The sequence below is a fragment of the Suillus subalutaceus genome (assembly GCF_016647625.1).
Source record: "Suillus subalutaceus strain FC151 chromosome Unknown DFJ58scaffold_318, whole genome shotgun sequence".
Taxonomy (NCBI): domain Eukaryota; kingdom Fungi; phylum Basidiomycota; class Agaricomycetes; order Boletales; family Suillaceae; genus Suillus; species Suillus subalutaceus.
The window spans coordinates 24,626-36,295 of NW_024540567.1; the positions used below are offsets into that span (position 1 = coordinate 24,626).

General features: G+C 49.4%; 5 protein-coding genes across 5 annotated transcripts; 4 read left to right on the plus strand and 1 right to left on the minus strand.

Annotated features, from left to right (window-relative positions):
- Window positions 1–1,022: 1,022 nt before the first annotated feature.
- On the plus strand, window positions 1,023–2,963 carry DFJ58DRAFT_824987 (membrane dipeptidase-domain-containing protein). Its single transcript, XM_041392165.1, has 10 exons — window positions 1,023–1,293; window positions 1,347–1,359; window positions 1,413–1,536; window positions 1,584–1,655; window positions 1,711–1,765; window positions 1,817–1,899; window positions 1,948–2,323; window positions 2,370–2,470; window positions 2,521–2,599; window positions 2,657–2,963. The coding sequence occupies exons 1-10, from the start codon at window positions 1,057–1,059 to the stop codon at window positions 2,837–2,839; spliced, it is 1,323 nt and encodes a 440-aa protein (XP_041235300.1). The 5' UTR covers window positions 1,023–1,056; the 3' UTR covers window positions 2,840–2,963.
- Window positions 2,964–3,817: 854 nt separating this feature from the next.
- On the minus strand, window positions 3,818–3,982 carry DFJ58DRAFT_692079 (uncharacterized protein; the record flags this gene model as incomplete). Its single annotated transcript, XM_041383402.1, has 1 exon — window positions 3,818–3,982. A coding segment is annotated over one exon (165 nt), but the record flags the coding sequence as incomplete, so codon positions are not given.
- Window positions 3,983–4,436: 454 nt separating this feature from the next.
- Window positions 4,437–5,601, plus strand: DFJ58DRAFT_692080 (uncharacterized protein). The gene is made up of 3 exons (XM_041383403.1): window positions 4,437–4,725; window positions 4,774–5,088; window positions 5,142–5,601. Exons 1-3 carry the CDS (start codon window positions 4,657–4,659, stop codon window positions 5,481–5,483), a joined length of 726 nt encoding a protein of 241 aa, XP_041235302.1. The 5' UTR covers window positions 4,437–4,656; the 3' UTR covers window positions 5,484–5,601.
- An 83-nt stretch (window positions 5,602–5,684) lies between these two features.
- Window positions 5,685–7,081, plus strand: DFJ58DRAFT_908862 (uncharacterized protein). The gene is made up of 6 exons (XM_041395132.1): window positions 5,685–5,838; window positions 5,901–5,982; window positions 6,030–6,041; window positions 6,095–6,388; window positions 6,444–6,540; window positions 6,731–7,081. The coding sequence occupies exons 1-6, from the start codon at window positions 5,798–5,800 to the stop codon at window positions 7,051–7,053; spliced, it is 849 nt and encodes a 282-aa protein (XP_041235303.1). The 5' UTR covers window positions 5,685–5,797; the 3' UTR covers window positions 7,054–7,081.
- Window positions 7,082–7,325: 244 nt separating this feature from the next.
- Window positions 7,326–9,742, plus strand: DFJ58DRAFT_824999 (FAD binding domain-containing protein). The gene is made up of 8 exons (XM_041392166.1): window positions 7,326–7,487; window positions 7,543–7,663; window positions 7,712–7,879; window positions 7,948–8,469; window positions 8,522–8,728; window positions 8,775–8,928; window positions 9,021–9,268; window positions 9,459–9,742. Exons 1-8 carry the CDS (start codon window positions 7,387–7,389, stop codon window positions 9,507–9,509), a joined length of 1,572 nt encoding a protein of 523 aa, XP_041235304.1. The 5' UTR covers window positions 7,326–7,386; the 3' UTR covers window positions 9,510–9,742.
- Window positions 9,743–11,670: the final 1,928 nt, after the last annotated feature.

Sequence of the window (11,670 nt, forward strand, 5' to 3'; positions counted from 1 at the left end):
CCCATGGCTACACCCCTCAGTCGTGTTTAAAATTTGCACAATTTGCAATGAACAACAGTCCCCCGACTCTATGAAGTAGGGAGGGTTTTGTCAGGACGCAAACGGTCAATTGTCTGTAAATCAGTTGCAGCTTACGTGTATTGAATGAAAAACCGTCCGTCGTGACCACGCGTACTTGATTTCCACGTTCAACTCGCAACAACTCTGGAATGCAAGGGCATCAACAAATGTATTGGGCCATGCCCCCTTGCGTGATGTATATGTGGACGATAGAGAGGGGAGCGTGAAATCCACCTCAGTCAGCCCGGGGCAAAACGGCCAAACCGAGCGTCGTGGGTGGAGGAGGTGAGGAGTTCAAATGTGGACATGGGGGAGGGTGGGGGTGAAACCACCTCGCTCAACCCGGGGCAAAACGGCCAAACCGAGCATTGCGGGTGGCCCAGGAGAGAGGTCCAACAGGGCACGCAATGGGATAGAAGGCAGGGGTAACTCACCATCAAAAAATGCGACCATCTCAGGGGTGACACAATGGCCAAGCTTGGGGCACAGCATGAGGAGCGCTTGCTCACTGAACTTGTGAAGGGAGGGTAAAGCTAAAAAGTCGTAATCATACTTGCTAACAAATGCAGTGGCAATTGAGAAGTATGTGAATGGTCCTTGACAACAGTCCACATACAAGATTCAGATAGAATAAAAGGTGGAGGTCGTATATCGAAGGTACAAGCATGTACAGCATATAGAAAACAAAACCAAGCAGAGTCGGGGACTGGCGGCATGGCCGCCAGCTACTGATATAGTAGATGACACTAGAGGTGCACGGAGTCCCTGCATCACACCTGCCCGATATGAGTGTGGTCACGCTATGTAACGGAGCGCGGCAGTCCTGTCTTCCATAGGTTCATTATTTTGCCAAAGAAAGAAGGTGACCCCCGAGAAGTTGACCCTTTGAAGATCTCACCTGACCTATTTTTCCGCGCCACCGCTTGTCATAATTACTAAAATTAGACCAAATATGAGTTCAAGGAACGACCACCGTTCGCTGTTCTAGTGTCCACGATGAGCAGTGAAAACGAACCTCTAATTCCAAGCGCCGAACATGAGACGGTGCACCAGAAATCTCGTACACTTCGCAACCGCGCACTCGTCTGGTCTGCGCTGGTTGTTATAATCATCGTTGTTGCAGTCGTCGCACTGGTTAACCCAAGCTTTGTAAGCGATATTGGTCTGCCGGAAAAGCTGCCCCGGGATCCTAAGCTTGCAGCACAGCGTGTGCTAGACACTGCTCCGGTCATCGTACGCCTCTTGACCCATATCTTCCGCTCATTCCTTGCTGACGGAATACATAGGATGGGCACATTGGTATGTTTCCTTCCCAATATGACCTGTCTGTCATCTTACAGTGCGCTTTTAAGATCTTCCTATAGTTGCTCGCTTCGGCTGGCGCAACAATGTTACCGATATTCATCTTGACAGTCAAATGCCTATGCATGTGGATATTCCACGTCTGAGGGAAGGGAAAGTCGGAGGATTCTTTTGGTATACAGCGGTATCCTTGCATTCTACTTTGAACTGACTTTCATCAGGTCTGTATATGTGGATTGTGCAAGCTCTGAAGATGAGGGCCCCGATTTCTTGAAGGCTTCCTGGCGCGTCCGGTCTGAATGTTCCTTGTTGAGCTCAATGCATCTCGCTGACCGCATGTAATGATAGAGACACCCTCGAGCAAATTGACGTCGCAAAGGGTCTGATATCGAAGTATCCTGACGTGAGTCTCATATTCCTTAATGCTAGTAATACTGACTGATGTCTGGCGCAGGATTTTGCATACGCTGTCAGTGCAAGTGGTATCAAATCAGCGATAAGAGACCACAAAATCGCGAGCATTCTAGGTGTTGAGGGGTGAGTACCACTTCCCTGGCTCCTTCCATTCCCCTAAGGTCATCTCAGTGCCCATCAACTCGGGAATTCCATTGCCGTCCTCCGCCAGTACTACGAACTTGGGGTTCGCTACGTAACTCTGACCCACAGCTGTCACAACGCTTTCGCCGACTCCTGCGGTATGTTGATACCGAGTGTCCCCAGGCACTACGGCCTCAGCCCTCTTGGCTTCAAACTCGTGGAGGAGATGAACAGACTTGGAATGCTTGTTGATCTATCTCATACTTCTGACATGACTGCAACGCAAGCCCTACTGCATTCCAAGGCACCAGTCATCTGGTCCCATTCATCTGCGAGGGCCATTCACGATGTTGCTCGCAATGTGCCTGATGAAGTGCTTAGTCTCGTCGGCTTTGGCGAAGGGCAAAGGGATGCCGTTGTTATGGTCTGTCCAGAAAATAATCGATCTACTCATTTTAATGGTTGTGCAGGTCAACTTCAATGGCCCATTTGTCGCTGCCGACGGCGAGGCAGATCTTGAAACCGTCGCTGATCACATTGAGCATATTGCAAAAGTTGCTGGAGTGAAACAGTAAGTTATGACCGATACTCGCTCGGCTGCCGATCTGACGGTTGTCGCAGCGTCGGGATCGGGAGCGACTATGATGGGATTCAAATTACTCCAAAAGGACTCGAGGATGTTTCTAAATATCCTGCTCTTGTACGCGGCATCTTTCCACCTAAATCTAAACGATGACTGACTGTTCTGACTTCTAAGATCGCTGAGTTGTACCAACGTGGATGGAGCAAGCAAGAACTAGCTGGGCTCACTGGGGGCAATTTCCTTCGGGTGTTTGAGGGTGCAGAGAAGGTGGCCAAAGAATTGCAGGCTGCAGGAACCTTGGCTAAATATGACATTTACGATAAGAGAGAAGACCTGCCCATTCGCAGGGAGCTTTGATATGTTCAGGGAGGTGCGGTACGTCTATTTGCATGACTATCTAGATCCGTTTCAGTTGCGAATGTAATTTGCTATGTTTATTTCTGTGTTAGTGATGAAATATCATTTGAAGAATTTGCTCACACGTCCAAAAATATTTCCGAGGCATTTTTCTTCACGCCTCCTCACCATGGACGATCGCCCCAATCACGCCGCGTTACAAAAACCTTGGTCTGTGATCTGTGACGTGGTAGGCGGTGTAATAAGCGTGGCCCTCTTGATCGACAAGAACGAGTTCAGCGAGATACGCGACGGATGTCGCTGTTGCCGATGACGGCGGCATGATTGCCACAAGGCTTTGTCGCATGCCTCCCACGTGCCCATGACCGGGTAGGACCTCCGGGACTCGTCGCGAACACTACGATTGTGTGATACCGGATCTGTACACCAAAAGCTTCATGTTTGATCCTCCGGGCTGGACATGGGGCACTTTGGGTACCATCCTATCGTCCTGCCTTCGGCCTCCAGATGCCCCACGTCAAGGAGAGTAGAAGCACACCTAACAAGCAATACCTTGACCTTCGCGTATCGGGCGCTAATGGCGAGTAAGCATACCCCACATCATGAGACGGTCTGCCCTGTATTTCAAATACATTTTGAACATGCGCCTATAGGAAACTGGTGACTTTGGCAAGCAATTAATGGTAATTCCGTTCCCTGAGCCGTGCAAGGACTGCCTGACATGTCCCAAGGCGATTGTGATGCTGACATCAAAACACTTATCACGCTGTAAGCAGTGTCCTCGCTGCGAGCCATCCTACGCATAGCTGCCCATGACATCTTCATCACTATCTGGTGTGTCCAGAGTTGAAAGCCGACTGTCCGAAGAGTATGCCAGTCATTTTAGAGACATCTCTTGCGAATGCCTAGTACACCGCACGCATGATAGATGCTTGGGCTGTCTGGGTCCTTGTTATTGAGGTTGGTTGTTTAGTTCTCGAATTCGATTTGCTCTGGAGCGAGTGGCTCCTGTAATGTATATCCTCGTGGAAACCGCGGATCATATATAAACGTCGAGGTATGACTAGGTGACGGATATTCTACGCATATAAACGCGTTGCGGCTGCATATGAATACAGAACGAATGGTTCCGTCTAGTTCTGCTTGTCAATGCAGTGTAGAACTGCTTTGAGGTGCGCAGTAGGAACTCGGGCATGAGGAGGAAAGTATATGATAGATCAAATAGAGCTCGAGCGGAGAATTAGAGAACTGAGACTGGCCATGGTCAAAACTGGGGTAAGTTTGGATTCCCACATGACGACATCTTAAGTACATTATGTAATTGGAGTAGCTCAAGTGACTGGGAAAACGTACGATAAAGGGATAAAGGCGGTGTCAAACGTGTTCGTGCAGTGATTAATGAAGCATAAGTACGCAAATCAGGGTCACCTAGTTGATGAACGAGATGCAGAGATCGATGCTGCTTAGAGCAGGAGAGATCCTGTGGTGATGCTGTTGATGCGTGTGATTTGAGCAAAGATGATAAAGCGAGCCGTTTGGCTTCAACCATCATGCGTTCCATCTCTTCTTGGCTGGCTGGTCACGGGGTATGAGATCTGAGATTCGAGCGCTTGAGCGCCGAAGCTCAGCTGGACGATAGTCACCCCTATAAGTTAGACCATAATAGAAGACGAGGCGTCGAGATTCGGACGCGCACACGTGACTAATCGACGTCATACAAGAGTTTGTCGTCATTAGGAGCCGGTGTTGGATATAAAGGCATACGCTCATCCAACACCAACTACACACCACACTTGATTTATACCGCCTCCTTCACAATGTACCGAGTACCAAATTTGCGTTCCAGCGTCATTCACGGTCGTGTCCCGACCGCCATCCTTCCTGTCGTGAGTCGAGCGGTGTTCCATCATTCTCAAACCTAACTGCGAATCCAGGCGCGTAGGATGTACGCAACCCAGCCCCCGCCGGGGCAAGCGTCGCCCAATCCAAAGGTCAGCCCTTCCACCGATGGTGGCGGACACAACAACGGCCTCATTATCGCATCTGCTGTTGCGGCACTTGGAGGAATGTACTATTTCTACAACCGCGACCGGGGAATCAGTCTTCAGGAGAAAAAACGTAGAGATGAGGAAGATATGAGGCGGGCAGTGCGTGCAGCGCAGGGCGATATAAAGCAAGCTGAGCAAGCAGGGAAGGCAAGGGCCGAGGATGCCCTTAAAGAAGCTCAGGAGAGCTATGGTACTGCGAAGGTCGGTTGTCTGAGAATCCAAGTGGATCGCATCGTCTGACCTGCTACGTGTAGGCCTCAGCTAAAGAGAAAGCGACTGGATCCCGCCAAAAAGTAGATGAATCTCTCCACGACCTGACTGAACGGGCACGACAGACAGCACACGAAGCACAGGAAAAACTGAATCAGTACAAGAATGCAACTGAGCAAACACTAGCGGACGCCAGGAGGACATCCGAACAAAAGTTTGAGGAGACGAAACACGCCGTCACACAACGCGCGGATGAAGCCAAGGACGCAGGCCAAACCTGGTTTAGTTGGGGGCAATCAAAGACAGACGAGGCGAAACGTGAAGGCGTTCAGAAAGTTGCAGAGAGTGCAGAAGATGTTAAGAAGGGGGCAGAGAGACAGGTATGAGATTGCGATGAACTTGAATCAACATTTGACGAGCTGTACACCTAAATCAGTATTGTAAATACATTATCCTATATTGCATATTATTCTCTCCGCGCTTCAACGAGATGTATTACAGGTGCGAAGAGTTTTGCGGACCGGGACCGTGGGGAACATGAGATTTGACTGCCGGTATTTACCGTATGTGCTTCTTCAATTTGCCACTACTCGGTGACAACCCTGAGCAAGTCGAACTCGGCTGAGTCGGCCGGCGGAACTGAGCGCTGATCAGGTGTATATCGATCACCGTCTTTGAATTGTCTGGTGTCGTGGCTTAGATGGCCGAAATCCAGACCAAGGTTATCCTTGTAGGCTTAGGGTATGTGAACACTTCACATTTGAATACGAACTACTGATTGACTATTCTACAATATTGACAAGGGGTGCTACTTGTTCAGGAAAGACCACTCTCGCGAAGCATCTGAAGAGTATACTGCCCAATAGTGTCATTGTGCACCAGGATGTCGGTGAATTTCTCAAAAAATGTCAGCATTAACTTATCTGTGGCAGGATTTTGCTCCAGTAAGCCACGATGCTCAAATCGATCGTATTTTTTTCGCTGAGCTGTCGCGCAGCCTGAGGAACTACTTCCCATAAAGCATGGCTACCAGGACTGGGATGCTCCAGATTGCGCAATCGACTACCCACGACTTTCCAAATTTTTAAAGCACGTGAAAGACACAGGAAGCATACCAGATGATCATAAAAGCCATGACGAGTTGAACAAGCAGACGGATTTACCCATAGATGCAGAGTGTCAACACCGTCTGGCTGAGCGCTTCAGAGTTATCCAAGATCAAGCCAAGGAGAATGACCACATCAATATAGTATGGGGCTTGGTCGACGGATTTCTGTTGTATTGGAATCAGGTGCGTCAGCATTGATGCCACCATAGAATGAGGAATCAATGTGACTCGGTCATAGGAAGTCATAGAGCAACTAGACATGCGTTTCTTACTCCGTGTTCCACTCAAGACATTGGAAGGCCGGAGGAAAGCGCGGCAGGTTTACATCACAGCAAGTATGTCTTTCAGCATTTTCCGCTCTATCTTCGCTCCTATTCCGCTCCGATGATTATTGACTTTTGCTCCTTTTCATTACCTCTTGGATGTCAATCTTGCCCACGCCGACGCGTCTAATTTCCCCTTAACTCCACGCGCCTCCCCTCTTTGTCCACAACACTCATGACTTGTGCGGCTACTCTCATGGAGTGCATTTTACTGAAGAGGGGGATGCATGGGTAGACCCCCCTGACTACTGGGAGAAGATCGTCCTCCCTGCATACCTAGACGCACACCACGAAATATTCGAGGGTGGTGATGTTGAGAATGGGGGCCTGACGAATAAGGTGAAAGGTCTTGTTTTAATCGAGTCTGAGAAAGAGGACAAAGAGATGAGCATGACGAATATGGTCGAAAGGTGCTGCCAGGAGTTATATCAGTTTGTCATAGCGGAAGGGTCGAAAAGGGAGTCAAGGCATAGATTGCGGTGTCATCGGATATGTGCACGACTGTATACCACAGATCACGCGTAAATAGAATTTTAAAATAAATTTTCTGCTTAGTTGTTGGTGTAACATATAATTCTGCAAGCTTGTGAAAGAGGGACACCGGGAATAGGTTCCCGGAAGGAGAATCCACGGAGGGTTGACGGAGGTCTTGTTCCTTGTTGGCCGCCCGTAATTTCCATGTTTTTCAATACCCGAACGCTGACATAATTATGCAACAATCACATGCTGCATTTTAATTTAAACCTTGCGCATTGTGATTGGCTAGCAATTAAAGGTACTTGACCCGGAACCGCTTACCCCAACTGACTACCCATCTTGCTCCCTCTCCACTACCATCATCTCCGCACAATTATCGCAATGTCACAAGTCATTGTTGTTGGAGGTGGTCTTGCTGGTCTCTCTGCAGCTCACACTCTTCTTGAGCGTGGTGCTAATGTATTGCTACTTGACAAGCAAGGGTATGTGACAAGGATTCACATTGAAAGTGAAACAGTTATTGACGGAGTTCCGCAGATTCATGGGTGGAAACTCCACCAAGGCCACTTCTGGTATCAACGGTGCTGGTACCCAGACACAGCAGGAGGCTGGTATTCCAGATAACGCAAAGATTTTCTTCGAGGACACGAAGAAATCCGTGAGTGATCCCATATTTGTGCTCGAGTCTCATACCAATCCATTTCAGGCTCGTGAACTTGCTCGCGATGACCTCATCCGTGTGTTGACCGGCCGCTCAGGCGATGCTGTCAATTGGCTACAGGACAAATTCGGCCTTGACCTCTCAAAGGTCGCGCGGTTAGGAGGCCACAGTCAGCCCCGCACACACAGAGGGAATGCACAATTCCCTGGTATGGTATGTGGCCGCAATATCCGTTCCTTCCGTGTCGAACTTGTACTAACTCCGCATTTCTCCACCGACAGGTTATTACTTACGCACAAATGGAGCGCCTGGAGGATTTGGCAGTGAGCCAGCCAGACCGCGTGAAAATTTACAAGAAGGCCCGTGTCACAAAGCTTGTCAAAGACGAGTCTGGCACAGTTACGGGCGTTGAGTATGTCCGCAATGGCAAGACAGAAACTGCATACGGCCCCGTCGTTCTCGCTACTGGTGGTTATGCCGCCGATTTCACTGGCGGTGACTCTCTGCTGAAGAAGCACCGTCCCGAATACTATGATCTCCCAACGACAAATGGTGACCACTGCACGGGTGATGGTCAGAAGATTGCCATGGCTATTGGTGCAAGTGCGATCGACCTAGAGAAAGTGCAGGTGCACCCGACGGGTCTTGTTGATCCTAACGAGCCCGACGCGAAAGTGAAGTTCTTGGCTGCAGAGGCTCTTCGTGGTGTTGGTGGTTTACTACTTGACAAGAACGGCGACCGTTTCGTCGATGAGCTTCAACATCGTGACTACGTCACTGGCAAGATCTGGGAGAACGGCAAGGTATTTGAATGTACTTGTTTCTTTTTGCCATTCACCCAATGATTCTCCCTAGTATCCCATTCGCTTGATCCTGAACGGACAGGCTTCAAGCGAGATCGAATGGCACTGCAAGCACTATGTCGGTCGTGGTCTCATGAAGCGTTTCGATTCCGGCGAGGCTCTTGCTAAAGATATGGGCGTCAAGCCTGAATATCTTAAGAAGACTTTCGACACGTACAACGCGGGTGTCAAGGCAAAGAAGGATCCCTTCGGCAAGAAGGTAATGTCCATTCTTAAGATATTTCACTGTTACTCAACTCCAGAAGTACTTCTCATCAGGAGAGTGGAGCATGAACGACTACTTCAACGTCGCAATCATGACCCCTGTATTGCACTACACCATGGGCGGTTTGGAAATCGACCCCGAGTCACGCGTCATCGGCAAGGACGGCAAACCCATTGCTGGTCTCTTCGCTGCTGGTGAGGTTGCTGGGGTGTACATGGTGCCAACCGTCTTGGTGGTTCGTCACTGCTTGGATGTGTTGTTTTCGGACGTGTATCTGGCGACTCAGCTGCTGCCTATCTCCTCCAGACGACTAGCGCCATCGTGGAGAAGGCAGGCGGACGTCTTGGTGCATTCGTAGGACAGTTCGAGTCGAAGCCCGCTGCTTCATCTGCACCTACACAGCCTGCTGCCACGAGTGTCCCCGCCCAGTCGTCGTCACTATCAAAGGAATTCAGTGCCGCGGATGTAGCTAAGCACAATAAGAAGGACGACATCTGGGTTATTGTTAATGGCCAGGTGCTGGACGTCACATCCGTAAGCGTAGGCCTTCTAGTTCTGCAACTTTCCTGATTTTTCGGCACAGTCTTGCCTGATCACCCAGGAGGCGAAAAAGCTATTATTCTTTACGCTGGTCGTGACGCGACTGAGGAGTTCAACATGCTCCACGACCCGAAGGTATGAAACACTGTCTCAATTCCTTGTTCTTGGCTCATTCGCTGTGTAGGTTATCCCAAGATATGCACCAGACGCTGTCATTGGTACACTGAAGAAGTAGGGGGGAAATGATGCTACGACTACGCTCAGCAAAAGTAGAGGATCCATATTTGTCATCTTTCTTCAGCATCGCATATCTCTTTCTCCCCATGTCTCTACTTGGTTGCTGTGATCCAGTGTATTCTAATGTTGTCTTCATACCATTTTCAACTGACTGATCCACGAGGCCAACATGAGGCCGTGGCTGTTGAACACTGTAAGTACTGAATGTCGAATTAAATCTTGATACGCCTCTGCCCCTGGGAATGTTCGCCTTTTGCTATTTTGGATGTGAGCCCCGCTTGCCATGGCGCCACTTCATTTTGAACGATATTGTTCACATATCATGGGCACCCAATTGGTTACTGTGTCTGGCCACAACCGTGACTTGTATACCGCTGTGCCGTCTCTAGTTGAATCGGGGGGAGAAATAGGATGGACACGAGTACTTGCAAGGGTTGGCCAAGCTACCAACGCTTCCGATAGTCATATGCTGTGAACTGCGTGACCATGTTAGCGTATGGCATATGCGCCTTCTGGCCTCCTTTGTGAGCCTCCGTGGCGTCGGAGGAGTCATCCGAAAAATGTAAGTATTTATTCCCGATCCCAAAGTAGATGATAAGACCCGACACATTGAGCTGATTTTTATGTTCTATACAGAAGGGCGGGGATGCCATACTGCGCACCCACAGTATACGGTCCCAGACTTCCGGCTGAAGCTTTCATCGTCCCGTGATATGTGCGGGAGGCTGTGCGTACTACGTTCTTCCACTCCGCCAACTGTGTGAAATGGCGTCTTCCCACCATTACCACCACCACTACCACCACCACCACCTCCTCCACCGCCGCCGCCAGTGCGTGTGTGTGTACCGTCGCCACCATTCTGTGCGCCGCACACCGCGGTCCCGCTCACGCCATTATGTGATTGCTCCCTTTTTCGTGAACCCGTTACCTGTCGTTTTCTTCAAGTACGCCAATGTGGCCCAAGGATAACTCTCATGTGGAAAATTATCGGTGCAATTGCTCTTCGCCTATCAACGTGGCTGTTAGTGGACCCTCCGCCTCCTTCTATGACTCGCATTACCGGCTTGACAATTATTGGCATTGGCGGACATGCCCGAACACTCAACATGTCGGTACCTGTTGCCTTTCTTGGAGTTCCACCAGCCATTACTGGAAGCTGTACTCGGCCAAGGTTCATGGATTTATGGACTGGTGGCTAGAGGGACATTCGGAACTAGGTATAAAAAGCGACCCGCCTGGCCTTATGGTAGTAGAAGACGATCCAAACCCTCCATTTCAATCCAACTATAATCGATCGCCTACATGCAGTCCTCTAACCCAGTCGCTGGTGCCGCGGTATTCAGAAGCAATGAAAATACAGGGTAATACATGAAATCTAATCGTTCCAAGATTAGAGGGTCTGACTTTATTGCGTGTGCTAGCCCAAATTACGCCCCTGCAACTTCTAGCGCTTCGACCGCGTGGTGGTCTGGACCCACTGTCGATGGTCCACCAGACCAGCGCTTCCAGGTAACTTCACCATTTCTCCAGATTTTGGCAATGCAGTATGTTGTTATCCTTGATATCATTATGCCAATTTCTCATTGCGAAACTACAGGAACTCTGGATACCAGCACCATGTGAACGATAATACGGCATTCCGTAGCGTTCCTGAGAACTCTATGTTATCACACTCAGAGACAGCAGATGATAGAACGTTTTACTATCCTCAAGATCCATTGTGTCCTCCGCCTGTGGATGAAAATCTAACCCAGCATATATTTGGTAGGTCTATCGGATCAGTAACGAGCATTTATTCACTCAGCTACTAGGAGCCAGTTCAGACCTGTTTGGTAAACAAGGCCAATTCCCTCCGTCCTCGCAGGTGATGACATTACAGCCGTCGACGGAACCATTGCCTATCATGATGCCGCCTCAAGAACAACGTTTGTCATTCTCTCCAACATTTAATCATAACCTCTGATCGTCCTTGCTCCAGCGGCCCTTCATGAATGCGCGTGGATTGAAGATGATAAACTGTGTGGTCATGCCATTTCGGATCACAAGCGCCAGCTTGGCATGCATCTTGGCAACTTTCATGGCATACATGGAAACGACAAGAAAGAGGTTACATGCTTCTGCGGGCTTGCAATCAAAAGATGCAAAGAGGCGCCATCGGG

What these genes read in the sequence shown, in the direction of transcription:
- DFJ58DRAFT_824987 (XM_041392165.1), top strand. Translation starts at nt 1,057, where the DNA reads ATGAGCAGTGAAAACGAACCTCTAATTCCAAGCGCCGAACATGAGACG. An exon ending in AAGGCTTCCTGGCGCGTCCG is followed by an intron (nt 1,656 to 1,710) that starts GTCTGAATGTTC and finishes ATGTAATGATAG; the next exon opens with AGACACCCTCGAGCAAATTG. An exon ending in AAAGGGATGCCGTTGTTATG is followed by an intron (nt 2,324 to 2,369) that starts GTCTGTCCAGAA and finishes ATGGTTGTGCAG; the next exon opens with GTCAACTTCAATGGCCCATT.
- DFJ58DRAFT_692080 (XM_041383403.1), top strand. Translation starts at nt 4,657, where the DNA reads ATGTACCGAGTACCAAATTTGCGTTCCAGCGTCATTCACGGTCGTGTC. An exon ending in CGACCGCCATCCTTCCTGTC is followed by an intron (nt 4,726 to 4,773) that starts GTGAGTCGAGCG and finishes CTGCGAATCCAG; the next exon opens with GCGCGTAGGATGTACGCAAC. An exon ending in AGAGCTATGGTACTGCGAAG is followed by an intron (nt 5,089 to 5,141) that starts GTCGGTTGTCTG and finishes TGCTACGTGTAG; the next exon opens with GCCTCAGCTAAAGAGAAAGC.
- DFJ58DRAFT_824999 (XM_041392166.1), top strand. Translation starts at nt 7,387, where the DNA reads ATGTCACAAGTCATTGTTGTTGGAGGTGGTCTTGCTGGTCTCTCTGCA. An exon ending in AGATCTGGGAGAACGGCAAG is followed by an intron (nt 8,470 to 8,521) that starts GTATTTGAATGT and finishes GATTCTCCCTAG; the next exon opens with TATCCCATTCGCTTGATCCT. An exon ending in AGGATCCCTTCGGCAAGAAG is followed by an intron (nt 8,729 to 8,774) that starts GTAATGTCCATT and finishes CAACTCCAGAAG; the next exon opens with TACTTCTCATCAGGAGAGTG.
- DFJ58DRAFT_908862 (XM_041395132.1), top strand. Translation starts at nt 5,798, where the DNA reads ATGGCCGAAATCCAGACCAAGGTTATCCTTGTAGGCTTAGG. An exon ending in TTCTGTTGTATTGGAATCAG is followed by an intron (nt 6,389 to 6,443) that starts GTGCGTCAGCAT and finishes ACTCGGTCATAG; the next exon opens with GAAGTCATAGAGCAACTAGA. An exon ending in GCAGGTTTACATCACAGCAA is followed by an intron (nt 6,541 to 6,730) that starts GTATGTCTTTCA and finishes ACTCTCATGGAG; the next exon opens with TGCATTTTACTGAAGAGGGG.